The sequence below is a fragment of the Vicugna pacos genome, chromosome 34 (assembly GCF_048564905.1).
Source record: "Vicugna pacos chromosome 34, VicPac4, whole genome shotgun sequence".
In the NCBI taxonomy this organism is placed as follows: domain Eukaryota; kingdom Metazoa; phylum Chordata; class Mammalia; order Artiodactyla; family Camelidae; genus Vicugna; species Vicugna pacos.
The window spans coordinates 17,552,365-17,568,373 of NC_133020.1; the positions used below are offsets into that span (position 1 = coordinate 17,552,365).

General features: G+C 57.9%; 1 protein-coding gene across 3 annotated transcripts; it reads right to left on the reverse strand.

Annotated features, from left to right (window-relative positions):
• Nucleotides 1-553: 553 nt before the first annotated feature.
• Nucleotides 554-12,850, reverse strand: ATN1 (atrophin 1). Of its 3 annotated transcripts, XM_072954813.1 has the most exons (11): nt 12,123-12,305; nt 8,053-8,184; nt 7,720-7,912; nt 7,319-7,456; nt 7,073-7,186; nt 4,328-6,354; nt 3,916-4,138; nt 2,812-3,508; nt 1,798-1,941; nt 1,284-1,464; nt 554-1,114 (listed from the first exon to the last, which is right to left on the reverse strand). In XM_072954813.1, exons 3-11 carry the CDS (start codon nt 7,744-7,746, stop codon nt 1,081-1,083), a joined length of 3,585 nt encoding a protein of 1,194 aa, XP_072810914.1. In that variant the 5' UTR covers nt 7,747-7,912; nt 8,053-8,184; nt 12,123-12,305; the 3' UTR covers nt 554-1,080. The 3 variants fall into 3 exon arrangements, with proteins under 3 accessions (XP_072810914.1, XP_015100395.1, XP_006210942.1); XM_015244909.3 differs by lacking the exon at nt 8,053-8,184 and having other exon boundaries at nt 4,328-6,351; nt 12,123-12,850; XM_006210880.4 differs by lacking the exon at nt 8,053-8,184 and having other exon boundaries at nt 12,123-12,850.
• Between the last annotated feature and the right edge of the window lie 3,159 nt (nt 12,851-16,009).

Sequence of the window (16,009 nt, forward strand, 5' to 3'; positions counted from 1 at the left end):
TGTGCTTTCCTAAAATGGCCTTGTGTAGGGGTGTGTGCTAACGCCTTCTTGTTTCCCTTCCCTTCTGAAATTGTCACCCACTCCCTCTTAAAACCCACTCCCGGGTTCTAATCGCTTCAACCTATTGCAGCCACGCCCCTGCACCTCTGCTTTATCACCGTTTCTAACCATTCTTCGGAGAGGATTCAGGACTGGTGGCTCCGAGCTATATATATACTGGTGGCTCCGAGGGACCAGTGGCAGAAATGCCTCCTAAGTCTGAGAAGTTCCTTGGAGGGCGTAGAGACGTGCCTGTCCCAGGCCGCCAGCATCCCGACTTCCTAGAAGGACGGGACTAGCACCGGTACCCACTCTGGCGGAGCCCGGGCTCCATGTTGTTCGAGATCCCCTCTCCTATTCTCCACGGTCCCTACTCACTTCCAGGCTAATCTCCGGTGGTCCCACAGCATTCTGTCCGGGCGCCGCTGCGCAGTGACCACCACCACCACCACCACCACCACCAACACACCCCACCCCTGCCCCCATAGTCCACAAAGAAACAGTCACAGCCATCTTCCTGGGGAGTCGTGAGGATTTTTTTTTGTTTGGTTGGTTGGTTTTGTTTGGGATGTTTTTTAAAGAGCGTCATATAGATATTTATATATATAAATTATTAATGTGGGGGAAGGGGCATACATCGCAGTGGGGGCGCGCACACGGGGACTGGGGAGGGGAAAGGGCAGCACACGATGCTACGCAAAACAGTCACATCTAACAGATGAAATAATCACACCAACGGGGTTGGGGAGGGGCGGTGGCCACGGGGTTGGACGTCTGGGAAGAAAGCCGGGGGGACAAGGGAGAGGGACCTGGTCAAGATACTGTGCGCTTTCTGCCCCCCACCCCCGCCACCTCCCCACCTCTGCACACCACAGGAGCCTTGGCCTTCCATCTGTCCCTTCCTTCCTCCCTCTGCTCAGTGGCCCCAAGGCCCTGAAACTGAGCAGCACCGCCCCTCCCTCGGCTCTGAGTGGCAGGCGGGGAGGGAGGCCTCCAGGTTCCAGATGCGGAGGCCATGGGTGCTCTCTTGATCGCAGGTTTCTACAGCGGCTTGTCGCTTTCCTTCTTCAGGTGACTGGGGGAAGAGGGGATGCAGAGCAGGGACTGAGAGACTGAGGTCCATCCTGACCTGGCCCCTCTCACGGAGGATGGTGGAGGAGGGGTTCCCTCCCGCAGGAGCCACCGCCCATCCCAGGCAGGCTGAGCTCGAACCCCTCAGCCTGGCCTCGGGCGCCCTGCAGTACCTGTAGTAGTCTTCCTGGGCCGGCAGCGGCACGCTGTGCAGCGGGTGATGGGCGTGCAGCCACTGCTGCTGCTCCAGTGCCAAGCGCTGCAGCTCAGCAGACTGCGCGTGCATGGCCTGCAGCTGGTGGGCTGCTGACATCGGGGCAGAGAGGGAGGCTGGCAGGTCCCGGTAAGGAGCAGCTGTGGGCAGGAAGGGCAGGGGACACATGACTGATGGGGGGACGGAGCACCTCCTCCGGGCGAGGAGGTAGCCAGCCACCTTTCATACAGAGGAAACTGAGACTAAACAAGTCCTGCAAGTTGCCAGAGGCGGTTGAGATTCAGACCTCTCAGCCTGGCCCTAAAACCCGTGTCTCTTGTGGGCAGGGCCTCAGCCCTCCTACTGCCATTCCCAGCTCCTCGGGGCACCTCCGCACCTCTCCCCAAGCCCAACAAAGCCAATCCCACTACCTAATGTCTTCCTTTCTGCCCTTCTCTCATGAGACCTTCCCTGCCCCCAACCTCCATCCTTACCAAAGAGCTGGTGACGAAGAACTTCGTTCTCGTGCAGAGGGTGAGGAAGAAGGGGGTTGGGGAGGGTCCCAGCTGGGTAGGGGATCCGGGTAAGGTGAGACCCTGAGGCCAAGGGGTCAATGAGAGGGTGCACCGAGGCAGAGGCTGGAGGGTAAAGAAGAGGAAGGTGTCACCAGAAGGCAGGTTTGGGGAAAACCATGCATTTGGGTGAAGGGGTCCAAACCTGGGCAGAGAGATGGACAGTCAAACACAGGGAGATCCAGGGTGGATTATGGAGGCACAATGGAGGAACTAGGGGCCTGGGAGATGGACCTGGCAAGATGCTAGGGGAGTAGGGATGTATGGATGGCAGAGGGCAGGAGATTACAGCTGTCAGAGGGACCTGAGGAATATGAAGAGAGGAGGGGACCTCTTAGAGGAGATGAGGTGTGGGAAATGAGACAGGGAGAGAGGAGGTTAAGAGAGAGAAAGCACAAGGAGTCTGGAATGAACGTGACTATGAGGCTAGATGGGGCAAGAAGAAACATGGTGAAAGGACTGTGAGCAAAACTCATTGTCATCTATCATCCCACAGCCAGAGCTACAGGGCTCTTTATGGAAGGTCACATATCTAGAGATAGAGAGGAACATGAAACACCTCTGCCTGGGAGCGGAGAAGATGGCAAGAAACAACAGATTTGAATCCAGAGGAGCAAGAAAACAGTCCTGTGAAGGGCTCAGGGACAGGGGCTGTAGGGGTGGGAAGGGGTGCTCCTTAAAAGGTCCTGGGCCTCTATCATGAGTGGGACGTGAGACCTGAAAAGAGAGTTGGGGTGCAGGGAAGGGTCTCTGTAGCAAGGCCAGGTTAGGAGACAGGCTGGGGAGGCAAAGACCAGGGCAGCAATCTTAGGAGAGAGGCTCATGCCAGACATGGGCAGGGAAATCATTCCTGCCTGAGGAACAGAAGGGCCCAATCAGGCAGAGGAGGGCCCAAGATGCCCTCAGAGGATCAGGGCAGGGAAGTAGGAACCTCACCTGCGTGGATGGCATCCTGCTGGTGGAGGTGCAGGTGAGAGTGGATGTGGGAGTGCTGGTGGTGATGGGGGGTCACGTTGAGCATCTGCAGCCGGGCCAGGGGGTCGTTGCCCAGGGCAGCCACCCTTTCCGCGTGCTGCCTCTCAGCTGCCAGACGCTCGGCGTAGGACATATCTGGCCGCAGAGCAGGTCCAGCCGCCAACGCTAGACGTTCTCTCTCCAGGGGCCCCAGGCTCGGATGGAAGGGGAAAGGGTGCAAGCCGGGTGGCCCAGGCTGCAGCGCCAAGGCCCCGTGTCGCGGGAAGGGATCCAGACCTGGCCCTGGGACCCCGTGGAGGGGTTCCAGCTCACTGGGCTTCACCTCGAAGCCAGGTTTGAGGCGGTCACGCAGGTCCCTTTCACGGGCTTCCCGCTCCCTCTCCCTGGCCGCTGGGTCACTGCTGTACAGGGCTGGAACATTGTAACCCAGGAGCCCTGGGTCCACTGCCCCCAGGGGCACGTAGAATGGATGGTTGCGATTGCCAGGAGACATGACGTGGGGCCGGGCGTATTCGCTCAGGGTGCGCAGGGCTGGAGTGTCAGGACCCAGGTAGGGGGGCACTGTAGCCACAGCACTGCCTGGCTCAAATGGAGGGCGATGGGGCACTGGGCCGAGAGATGGGCACTCCACTGGAGCACGGCCCTCCTGAGCCAACTTCTGTGGGATACAGGGAGAAGTGGGGTCAAAACGGCAGGTCGGAAAGATCCTGGCGGCTGACCCTGGTTCTTAGCTGCTCATTTGTCTCAGCATCTAAACGCCATAAAGCCTCAACTCTTTGGAACTCAGCCTACCAGGGACTTCCCTGCTCCCTTCTCTATCTACATAGGACAATGGCTCTTCCTACGATCCACAGGTACTTCCTGTGGAGCTTGCCTTTCCCCAACCCATGAATGCAACGCCTCCCGCTGGAACCCTTTGGTCTCCATTTCCTGGGCTGCAGTGACTCCTCCTATCCGACGGGTGGCGCTTGACACCCCGCCCCCCCACCACACTCCCTCCCGAGCCTCCCTGCGCCGTGCAGTGGGCGGGCCGGAGGCGGGCGGCGCGCACGGTGATGCACTCACCACGCTGCGTTCCAGCTCGCGTTCTTTCTCGCGCTCGCGCTCCTTCTCGCGTTCCCGCTCGCGCTCGCGCTCCTTTTCTTCGCGCGCGCGCTGCTCGGCCTCGCGCCGCACCTTCTCCACCAGGTCGGCCCGCTTCTTAGCCAGCTTGGAACCCTCCAGCGGCACGAAGTACAGGTCGCTGCGCGCGCACGAGTTAAAGCCGCGGTCCAGGTGTTTGTTGAACCTGCCGGGCGCAAAGGAAACGCGCACTCAGCCTCGCGGTGATTTTGTTCTGAGCCAGCGGCCGCAGGCGAGGCGAGGCCAGGGCCCGAAGTACTTTGAAAAGCACCACATGGACGCAGGGCCCCTCCCGCGCCAGCTCCCCCTTCTCCGTCACCTTCCCAGGCCCGCCGCACCCCGCCCCGGCGCTCACCTTGCCGACTGGCTGGCGTGGCTGGGCACGTCTACCACTTTGGGAGGGGGCGAGGGGCTGCGGGCCGGAGGCACCGGGCTCTCGGGGGTCTCATACTCCTCAGCCGGTTCCTGTTTGATCTGCGTGGCGCTCAGGGGTGGCCCTGAGGCGGGGGCCGCAGGTGGTGGCGGCAGGGATGACAGGCCAGAAGGCCCTGCAGGTGGCAGCGGCCCGGGGCCCACGGTGGGCGAGCCCGGCTTGAAGGTCCCTGGGCCTGCAGGCGGCGAGGCACCCCGGTAGCCCGGTGGGGTCCCCGTTCGGAAGGAGGGCGGCGACCCCGGCTTGTAACCGGGTGGGGTGGCTGTCTTGTAAGCCCCTGGGGATGGGGCTCTCTTGCCATATGGTGGGGGCCCAGGGGGGGAGGCTGTTTTGTAGCCTGCTGGCGAGGAAGCCACTGTAGCAATGACCGTGGAAAGTGTAGCCGAGGAAGTGGTGACCGGAGGCACGGGTGGGAATGGGTAGGGCGCCCCTTGGGGGCCCTGGGAAGGAGAGGGGTGTGAACATGGGTAGGACCCTTGAGAGGAGGAAGAGGAATTGGAAGAGGAGGAGGCTGGGGGGCCGTTGGGCCCTGCTTGACTAAAGGACACCTGGCTGTGAGGTGGGGGCAGGTGTGCTGGCCCTGGTGGGTAGGGCCTCAGAGACCCCAGGGAGGGAGACATGGCATAAGGATGTGCATGGTGGGAGCTACTGCTCTCCAGGGGATGAGGATACGCTCCAGGTGGAGGGGGTCCAGAGCTCCCATGATGTTGCTGCTGCTGCTGCGGCGGCGGCTGCGGCTGCGGCTGCTGCTGCTGCTGCTGCTGCTGCTGTTGCTGGTGGTGATGGTGATGTGCTGGGGCTGGTGGGTGAGCAGTGGATTGGCCCCCAGCAGAAGGAGGGAAGGGGCCTGGATGGGCACTGCTGTTGGCTAAGAGGCGGCCATAGGGAGGAGGTGGAGGGGGACCCTGGCTCCACACAGCTTGGGATGGGAGAGAAGGCTGAGTATACTTGGGGGGCTGGTTAGAGACTGAGAGGCTGGTTGGGGGAGGGAAGGAGTGGGGATAACTGGGCAATGCCTGGGAAGCCGGGTACTGGGAGGCAGAGGAAGAGGAAGAACTGGAAGAGGAGGCTGCTGCAGTGCTACTACTAGAGGATGAATAAGGATACCGCATCGGGGGGGCCGGGGCAGAAGAGGAGGAAGCAGGTGGCAGAGGATGGGGTGACGGAGCAAGAGTGGGGCCCTTCTCTGGGCCAGGAGGAAGTCCACCCATCCCCTGCCCCATGGCATGGGGAGAGGGCAGATGCCCGGGTAGTGGCTGGGCCCCCAGGCCAGGAGGAGAGGCTGATGCATTGTTGAGGGGTCTCAGGGCAGGTGGGGGAGGCAGGTTTGGTGTCACATGGGGGAAAGTGGCTGGTGGTGGAGCAGAGGGTAGGTTTCCACCACCGACTGGAGTGTTAGGTGGCTTTGCTGGGGGAGCACCACCAGCCCCCGAGCTTGATAGTGAAATAGGGGTGGTGGGTGGGGGGTGCTGCTTACCCCCACTAGGGCCCCCCACTGAAGAGGCAGCTCCTCCCCCCTTAGGGCCCACTGAGGGTCCAGACAAAACTCCTCCACCAGTGCCCCCAGGATAGAGCTGTGGATGAGGGGGAGGGGCTCCCGGAGGAGCCTGGAACATTCGAGATGTGGGGGGCTCCATGGGAGCATGATATCCAGTGGATGTCACCGAAGGATGGGGCTCAAAGCCAGGCTCTGGCTGTCTGGGGGTGCTGTCTGGTGGTGGAGGGGAGGGAGGAAAGAGTGGAGGTGGGTGGTAGGGGCGGGCTGGGCCCTGGGATAGGCCAGAAGATGAGTCGGAGTCATTCTCCACACTTCCAGGGCTGTAGATACTGGGGGACGTGCTTCGGTTATCCTGGTCGATATCCCTAGGGTCACTGCTGCCATCATCATTGAGGCTCCGCCCATCCAAACTATCCAGATCCGAGGGAGACTGTGGCCGAGGGAGCTCCTGCTGTAGAAAAGGGAGGACCATTTTCCCCTTTTCTGTTCCTTCCTTGCTTCCCTGGGATTTGGGGCCTCCCTTTCAGCACAGCCCCGCTCACAGCACACCACTGTGCCACAAAGTGATGAATAACCATGCTCAAGTCCACCTCCCTGCATCTGGGGACTCCCCCACTCTCCCCACAGTATCTGCTGCTCCCCAGTAGCGGTCTGGGTTCCCTCCTTGTAAAACCCTGTTCCTTCCTCCAGTGTCCATCTCTAGCACCTTCTCCCCGTCCACAGCTGAACCCAAATCCCTGTCTTCCACCAGCTCTTCTACCCTCCTCTCATCTCCTCTACCCCTGTAACTAAACATCCCAGAACCCTTGTCTCCTAGAATGACCATTTCTACATGCTCCTTATGACTTATTTGTTCCTTCCACTAAGACTTCTCACCCTGCATCTCCTCCCCAGCCACTGTATGGAAATCAGGACCTGCAAAAAGGAGAGGCTAGAATCCCCCATACCCTTGCAGTCCCCTATTGGCCCTGCCTAGTCATCTGATGGTCTGGCCAAAGCCCTAAAGATCTAACTGACATATTAAAGTAGACAGGCTACTTTAATAAGCATTAGGATATGACTCTGCTCTCGTACTCCAGGCAAGATTAAAATAGGAATTGTGAGTGAAAGGAAGTTTGGGTGAAAGAATGGTCAGAAAATGGGTCAGGATGGCTGCCAGGGTCCCCCACCTCAGTTTTGGTCTTTTTCGGTGCATTGGTCTCCTCACTTTCACTCTCGGAGATCTCCTCACTTCGGCCCTGCTTGCTGACCTTTGGGGTGGAGGCTTCCTCTACTCGGGCCTTCTGTTAGAACGAAAGAAAATTCCTGTCCTAAACCTCCCAAGGTCCACCAGTACCCTCTGCCAGACAGGAAGTTCCCCCCAACACATCCTCAGCCCCTGTGCCCAGGCAGCCTGTGGGAGGACCAGGGGATACCTTGGCCGTCTGCCTAGACTTCTCGGCTTTGCCATCACTGCTAGATGTGCTGACCCCTCCAGGGGAGGCCCGGCCCCTCGATCTCAGCTCTTCCCGGGGCCCAGGGGCCTCCTTCTTTCGGCCACTCCTCATTGACATCTGCAGGAGAAGGAAGCAAGCAGATAATGTAGATTTCTACACTGTACCTCACCTTATCACGTGCCTTTGTTTCTAGTCTTCCTCTCCAGTGGGTGTCACAGAAGGATGGGGTTCAAAGCCAGGCTCTGGCTGTCAGGGGGTGCTGTCTGGCAATGGAGGGGAGGGAGGAAAGTGTAGAAGTGGGGGGTGGGCGGGGCCCTGAGACAGGCCAGAGGTTTCCCTGCCCCTGATCTGTCATGTCTCTCACTTTAGCTACTACTTACTGAGTCTTTATTCTGTCGTGTCTTCATTCTTCAGGCTGTGGAGACCCCATTCTCCTCCGCCTGGGCAGCTGAATACAGAAACTTACTGCTTCACCCTAAGTCCCCCACCGCTGTGGCCTGGGAAGCAGGAGGCAGGATCTGCAAGTTTCCGGTATGGGCACCTGGAACTTGCCGGCTCTGTTTTCAGGGAAGCCTGTTGGGAAAAGACCGTAAGAGTCTCCAAGTTGGGGACCAGAGTGTGAAGGGGGCACTTCTGCGCTTGCCACGGGCTATAAGACACCGGCGCCCTGTTGGTCTCCCCAGCTATCTGTTCACGAAGGAAACGCTGCTCACAATTTCATCTCTTTCATCTCTGGGGAAGGCAGAAAACTGGGATGTGCCTATGCGCCCCAAGTCCGGAGATCACACTGTTTCAGCTTCTACAACCCCGAGGAGATACACGCACGCACACGAATTCCACAGAGCCTTACAAAGGAGCATAAAGAAACGTAGCTGAGGTATTAGCTAATTTATTGAGCGCCTTTATGTCAAGCCCTTACATATCCAATTTCATTTCATATGTACAACCACTCCTGAAAAGCAGGTATTCTTAATATCCCCATTATATAGGTGAAGAAACTGAGGAGCACAGATTATGACCATGACTTGCCCAGCTTCATGTGATGGATACACAGGGAGGAAGCAGTGTCGGCCCCGGAACCAAGCCTCATCTCAATGACTCAAAGCTCTTTCTTCAGTACTTAGCTGTACTCTCATCAGAAGTCAGTGGGGGGGAATTCTCAGAGGGCCTAGATCAGTCCAGAGATATGAAAGGAATCTTTTCTCACAACAGAGTAGGTGGGAGAAGAATGTCCCATTCTACAAGGCAAAGGCGCACGGCCCTACCCATCCTGAGACCAAACCGAGGTACCCCAGAGTGCAGAACTTCGTTTGTGGGAGTCTCATAAGACCTCCCCACCCGCAGCGCTAGGGCTTGGGTTCCCAAGGCTACAGCAGAAGTCAGGGCTTTGGCTTTACCACACAAATCAGCGAATATCAATGAACACGCAAGACGAATGTACAAATCCCACGGGCTGAGACAGGGACTCACGCCTCCTCACAGCCAATCTGTATCTATATATTTCTTTATAGAGCCGTATCAACACAGTCAGCAATTTTCATTTGCACTTACTTGTATATCTTGCCAAGTGTCACATCTCTCCATATTACTAACCATAAGATCTTTTTTTTTTAACACTTTGTATTGCATAAGATCTTTTGAGAACAAAAATGGTATCTTCTCACTGTTTTCTTCCTTACTATGTCCCCCACTGATGCCATGCATATATGGCTGTTATGGTCTGTTCCTTACTGACCTTTAAACCCGCTAACTTCAGTAGGTCTTCTTGAATGAAGTGCTGCTGGCCTGCATGGGAACAGAGCGAGCTTCCCCACCTGTTAGGCCTGGCTAGGCAAACAGCATCTCCACGTTCTATAGCACATTTTCCACAAGGAATACAGAGCAATTACTTCTTACTCACTTCCACTGAACCCTACTGAGGCCTGCAGCGAGGGGCGAGCCTCACCCTTCCAGGGAACTTACTAACAATTTACCTGGAGTCACAAAATAGCTGGGACAGAGTCCAGGTCTTCTAAACTTCTAAACTGACGCTCTGCCCAGTAAACCAGCCATTTCTCTTCAACTACAACTATTACCACATTTTTTGAGTTGTTGTGTAAATTGATTTTCAAATACTGTCAACCCCCAAAATCCAAAGAACAAAACCCAACATAACAAAAGGGGAAAACAATCTTAACAAAGCACCCCAGGGATGACTGTGACTGGTGTGCTTTTGCCAGCCCCTCTAAAGGAGATGCTCCTCCCTCCGCCCCATCACAGAACCTGTTCATTGTGAGAGCCAGGGGATCCCAAAGGTCAGAGAAAGGCAGGGATGTACCAGAACAGAACAATCATAGTGTGCCCCTGCCCCACCTCAACTTTGTTAATCAGCTAAAATCTGATAAAATTAGCAATGAGTAGCTCTGAAGGAGAAAAGCAGTCATAAAATGGTAGGTGACCCTGGGGATAAGGAGTGGCAGGAGAGAGAGAAGGTAGGGTTGGGTTATATACACGTTCCTGAACCTGGAGCATATGTTAGCACCAGCGAGCTGAGCCACCCTCCTTCCTGCCCCAGGAGCCAGTCACTATAACTCAGGTTTATAAAGCACCTACTATGTATCTGGAAAACACTAAGCAAATTCACCTTCAGCATCTTACTGCAAAAGCAAAGCGATAAAGGCCAGACTGGGGAGGTGGAAACAGGAGAAACAGGGGAAGAGTCTCTAAGTAAGACCAGGAAAAGAAATTCGTGCAGCAATACCAGGAGGATCTCAGAAGGAATACACTTGGGTTGCAAGGCTTTCTAGGATTGGCTTGCAGGGTGAATTTCAGGATCGTTGGCCCAGCCCCACCATCATTCCAGACCAACCAGACTAACAAACCAGTCCAAAGTGGTAACAGTGCAGCCCAGACCAGCAGATAATGACAAGGCACTGGCCTAAGCCTTAGAATGCACAGTTGTCAGAGGGGCCTCAGATATCATCTTATCTATAACCCCTTTATCTGACAATAAAGTGGAGGCTCAAAGAAAGAAGTGACTTGCCCAAGGTCAGTTAGAGGTCCAGCCAGGACTAGACCCAGGTCTGCTGGCTCCTGTTCCTGAATATTTCCACTGCACCAGGCTGTTCCACAGCCCTCTCCCCTGAGCCACCCTCCCCTGGGATGGGCATGGAGAGCCCAGCCATTCCTATAAGGTCAGAGAAACATAAGGTCGAAGGTTAGCTGGGGGAAGGGGTCATTGTAAGGATAGTCTGGGAAAGAGGAAAAGGGATACTCAGGAAGGAAGGCTCAAGTTTATGAATATGGAAGAATATCTGTGCAAATAAGCAAAAAAGATTACTGTATACAAAAAGTCCCTAATAATGAAGGAGGTAGAGGCCAGAAAGAACTGCCAAAGGATGGTATAACTTGGTACAGGAGGATTTCCATCCTCCCACCATGCCTAGAGGAGGGACTTGGAGAAACACCCATGACCTGCAAGTAACATGTCTACATATTCCTAAAGATTACTAGATGGAAGGGGGTGGACCCCCTAGGGAATCTCCTCTCCACCAGCAGCACCAGAAACATCCTCCAGAACCCAGTCAAGAGTCTCAAGGACACAGTCAAAGGCTGAGGCCCAGTCTAGATTCTGAACCCTCATCTATTGGACATCCTGCTGGATCATTGCCATGGCAACAAAATGGCAGAACCTGCCCCTCAAGAATCCATCCCAAGGGATCTATGTGCCAGCCACCTCCCCTCCAGTTGCCAAAGCAACTCCTATGCCCCTATAGCACCCGCAGGGAAGGGAGCTTAAGAGTACCTACCCCAGTAGAAACAAGTCCATGCACAAAGGGAAATCTTTGAGCTCAAAACAGTAAAGAAGATCCACCCCTTCTTAAGGAAACCACAGCCAGAGGGGCAGTGGGTGCTCTGATGATTTGAGGGTGGGGGTCACAACTTGTTTGGAGTGCCTGTAAGACTGCCCAATTCTCTCCTGTTTCCACCCTGCCAGAAGCCCTTCCTCCTTAACTCTCCCTTCAGTGTTCCCATCTTCCTCCTCCTCAGTTGCGGGAGGACCCACACTGCTGGGCCCCATTGTGCCCCTCTCCAAGAAGTACCTATGTCTGGGATTGGAAAAACAAGGTTAGAGGTGACCTGGAGTAGGGGAAAGAAAACTGAGTCACAAAGGCATCTCCTTCCCACTCCCACCAGGGTCGACCTCGGGCTCTTCTTCTCAAAGGTGGCCCTCTCATCGGCCCTTTCCCGGTTCCATTCTCCTCCCTCATCAACTATAAGCCCTCTCTTTCCACTTACCACACCCCTTCCCCATTTCCCACCTCCCTTCTATACCTAGCACCCCGAAATTGGGTTCTAAAACCTGAGATCTGGGCCTTTGGGGCTTTTCCTGGAGTCCTCACGCCCCACCTCGTTGCCATCTCTCCATTCCTTTTTGCCTTCGCTCCGTTGCCCCCTCACCGGCATCCCATTTTTCCTCCACCAGCCTTCCACTTCGGGGTTCCTCTTTGGGTCCCGGAGTCCTGGCTACCCTCCTGCCCGCATCAGCCCTCCTCGTGAGACCCTCCCACCTCCCCCACCTTCCCGATCCTCCAGATGTCCTGGCCCCCATCCCTCCACGGGGGCCGGCCCCACCCCCTGAGCCCCCAGCCTCAGGCCAGGCAGTCCCCGCAGTGGGGGACCGGATCGAGAAAATAACAAATGGAGGCGGCGGTGGCGGGAGGGGGAACTGGGAGGGGTGGGGGTGGGGAGCCGCGGGCCAGAACTCGGGCGGGCCCGAGGCCCGGGCGGCAGCAGATCTTACCTGGTTGTAGCTCGGGACTGCTGGCTGGCTCCGAGCAGGATTCGGGGCTCTGGCGCCTCTGGGGGGCGGCGGCAGCCGCTCCCCCGCCCCCCTCTCCTCTTCCCGGCTTCAGTCCCCGCCGCGACGGCGGCGGCGGCGGCCCCGACCCCCCCGGAGGGTGGCCCCCATCCCCCCTTTTCCCCTACCTGGCCCGGATCGCCCGCCGGCCCCCGGAGCAAATCCCTATCCCCGCTCTCGCTCGGCCCCTCCCCAGGCCCGCCGCCTCCCCCGACCGCCCGGAACGCCCGGGCCGCGCCGCCCGCCCCCGCTGCGCCGTCCGCCCGCCCCCGCGGCCCGGCCGGCCCTCTGCGCGGCTCGGAGCCGCCGCCTCCCGCCCGCTGCCCGCGCCCGCCCCGCGCAGCCCGCACTCGCGCGATCCCGGGCCCCCTAGGCGGCCTCCGCCCGCGGCCCCCGCCCCTTCCCGGGCGGTCGTCTCCCTCGCCCCCTCTTGGCCCCTCCCCGAGGCCGGCGGTCCCCCCGAAACGGGTCCCGGCCCGAGGCCCCGGCCCGACGCGGGGCTGCGGGCGGGCGGGTTGGCCGGCGCGTCCGGCGACTCGCACAGGAAAGCGGACGGCGAAGGGAGGGAGCTCGGGAGAGGGGGATGGGAGAAGGGAGGAAGAGGGAGAAGGAGGGAGCGCGGAGGAACGGAGGAGAGAGGGGCCGGGAGGGAGCCGCGAGGGAGGGAGCGCAAGGCGAGCGGCGAGGGGAGGGGAGAGGGGGATCCGGAGAGGGGGAGGCGCCGTGCGAGTTGGCCGAGGCCGAGGCCGAGGGGGCCGGGGCGCGGGGAGGGGTTCGCCGAGGCGGAATGCGGGGAGCCCGCGGGCCTGGCGCCGGAGAGGGCTAGGTAGGAGGGGCCGTGGGCTGTAAGGGCAGATGTGGCGGAGGCTGGGGAAAGTTTGGGGGCCAAGGGTGTGTGGCAGAGGTGAGGTGGGAGGTTGTGGCAGAGACTGGGGTAAGACTGGAGGCATGGAGCTTCCTGGGGGCAGTGAGGTGTGCGACAAGGGGAGGTGAAAGAAGGTTGGGGTGACAGCGTCTCTGGTAGACACGTAGCAGGAGAGGTTTGGGGGGCAACTGTGAGAGAATGGGATGGAAGTTTGGGGTCATGAGGAGGGGAAGAAATTAAAAATGGAGACATACAGGAGAATGAGGTTTCTGGACCAGAGTGAAGAGTTTGGGGGTGATTGATGTTGGGGAAAGACTAGGGAATGTAAGGATTTGGAAGAGTGACAAGTCTAGAGATGTCATGTGAAGAGAAGGGAAAGCAAGAGGAACCTTAAGAAAGGATGAAGGAGGTGGGACCAGATGCATATTCCAGGGGGACCACGTTCTGGGCGGGACAGGAGGGTGGAAGACACCCTCGTTCTGGGGGTTAGGGTTTCTAAAAGGGCTGAGGAGGGTGGGTAAGACCAAGTAGATAGAATGAGGTGGAGGGGTCTGGGAAAAGATTAGAAGGAAATTTAAGATAGACAAGGCCTTTGGTGGCAGTATGGAGGAGGGAAGGTCAGTGATGGGGAGGAAAAGCCAATGGAGATGGGAAGGGAAACCAGAAGGAAATGGTAGAGATGGGGAGGCCAAGCCCCAGTGTAGGGAAGGCATTCGTTTATAGGAGTGGGACACCATCCTCAGGCCCTCTGCCAGGCTGTAGCTCCATTTTCCTTCTCGAATCTGTTCGAAGTCATCACTCATGGTACTTTGGGCCACAGGGTCGGGTCAGGTGGGGATTAGTGTGGAAACAACCCCAGGTGCCCTGGTTCCCCAGTCGCAGTCACTAATGTGGAGACAATCCCTCCACAGACTGCGGGCTCTTCCTCCTCCGGGCACTGCCTTCCAGGCAGCCTCTGACTCTGACAGCACCCCCCCCCATTCCATCTTCAGCCATGAACCCAGCAACCCCCAGTCCACCACCAGTGTCTTCTGGGCCCTTTCCCTGTCCCATACCAAGCTGCAACATCTCCCAGGACAAAGGACACTAGATGCTTGGTGATTTTTGGCAGCTGAGATTGGGAAGGCCCGGGAGAACAGGAGGGAGGCAAGCTGGGAAACAGGAAGAGCTGGAGCTGGAGTATGGATCTGGATTGAGAGCCCTCAATAGCGCTCCAGATTTGGGGTGGGGGTGGGGTGTGTGTGTAGCCAAGCTGGCTAGAGGCAGAGGGATGGCCCTGAAGGCAGAACCCCGCCAGCCTTCTGGAGAGAAAGGAGGTTGGCTTTGTAGCAACTAGTAGATTTTGCCTCATGTTTCTTAGGGCCAGGCTCAGCCAAGTTCTAGGAATACCCAAAAGCTCTAAACGGATTCTAAAGCACTGGGGACCTGAGCCGGAAGGCTTCCTTGGCTTAGGAATGAATCACCACTCTTCAGACACTTGAATTGGTTGGCACTCACTTTATTACCCCAGGCCCACCTTCCGCATCCCTCAGGGCCTTCCACAGAGCCCCGCCCCACCCCACTGCCCACTCCCTTCCTCCTCCACACCCCCTAACTTTGTTCCAAGACTCCTCCCCACCTCCCCACCCCCCAGTGCATTTCCTCTTTGCACTTCTCAGTGCAGTCCCCCACTGGGCTCTGGCCCAGGCCCTTCTTAGCTCCCAGGCAGCGCTCTTCTCCCTCCTTTTTTAACCACTAAGGGATGGGCTAGGATGGTGACACATCTGAGCCTAAAAGAAAAATTTAGGCATTGATAGGAACAGGGGGTGGGGAGAGTGAGGAGAGAAGGCAGGGCCTCCTCCTTCCAGTTCCTCCCCTACCTGGGACCCAGGCTCCCAATTCTGCTTCAGGGAGCATCACACACACCCCGTCATCCCTCACTGGCTCCCTCTCTGGCCCCAGCCCCCCACAACCCACTGGTCTCCAGGCAACAGCACAGAAAGAAAGTGGTGAGAGGGGCCTGGGAGGCCCAGGCAGAGCTAGCTGTAACCCAATCCAACCCAGTACCTGAGGGGTTGGATTGGGGGAGTAGTTGGGGGGGGTTGAGGGGGTGGCTGCCAGAGAAGGCCACCTAGCAAAGGAGGGAGGAAAGGGCAGAGGTTAGGAAATGTGGTTCCAACCAGAAGGGCCCTGGTCAGTCCAAGATTACTGAAGAACAGCAGACATGATGGACCCCAGAAAAGCACACCGTGCCCAAGGGAAACAGAAAGGGGCACAGCAGACAGCAGAGAAGGGAAAGCTGAGATGCCCCCACTGGAGTGAAGAGGTTTAGAGAGGGCAAGGAGCTATTTGAACTTAAAATGGCTGAGTTGTCAGCAACATAGGAAAGAGAAAAGCAGAGAAACGGATCCTCCCTGTACAGAACTGGAATCCTCTTCCAGTCCTGGAGCCCAGCAGGATGGCAGAGGGGGCCCAGAACCAGAACTCAGAGAAGAAACAGAGTGGGAGGCCCACAGAGGGAGCAACCTTGAAATTCCTCCCACCTCACCCCTGGCCCGGGTGCAGGCCACGTCCTGCAGAACCTTTACTCCCTCTAGTGGCCGCAGCTCCCCACCGCCTGAGCCATCTGGGCCCTGGTATCCCAGCCCTGTGAGGGGGCTTCTCCCCCAGGGGGTTCTGGATTCCCATCTCAACGCTGAGGCCCTGCTGGAGCTGAAGACTGACAGTGGGTCTCTGGCCACACACCAGCATCCTACCGGCAGGCTGACCCAGCCCGCCAGGTCCTGAACCTCCCGTTTACAGGAAGGCTGAGTTTCCTCAGGCCTCCTCCAGGCCCCCTGGTCCATTCTTCCCTCCCCAGGTCCCCACCTTGCAGGGGTGCTGCCTGGGCTGGGCTGTCCTGTCCCAGAAGCAGCCAAGATGGTGTCTGGGAGAGGGCCAGTAAGGAGCTGCTCCAGCCTCATTCCTTCTTTGGTTAAGGCCCTTG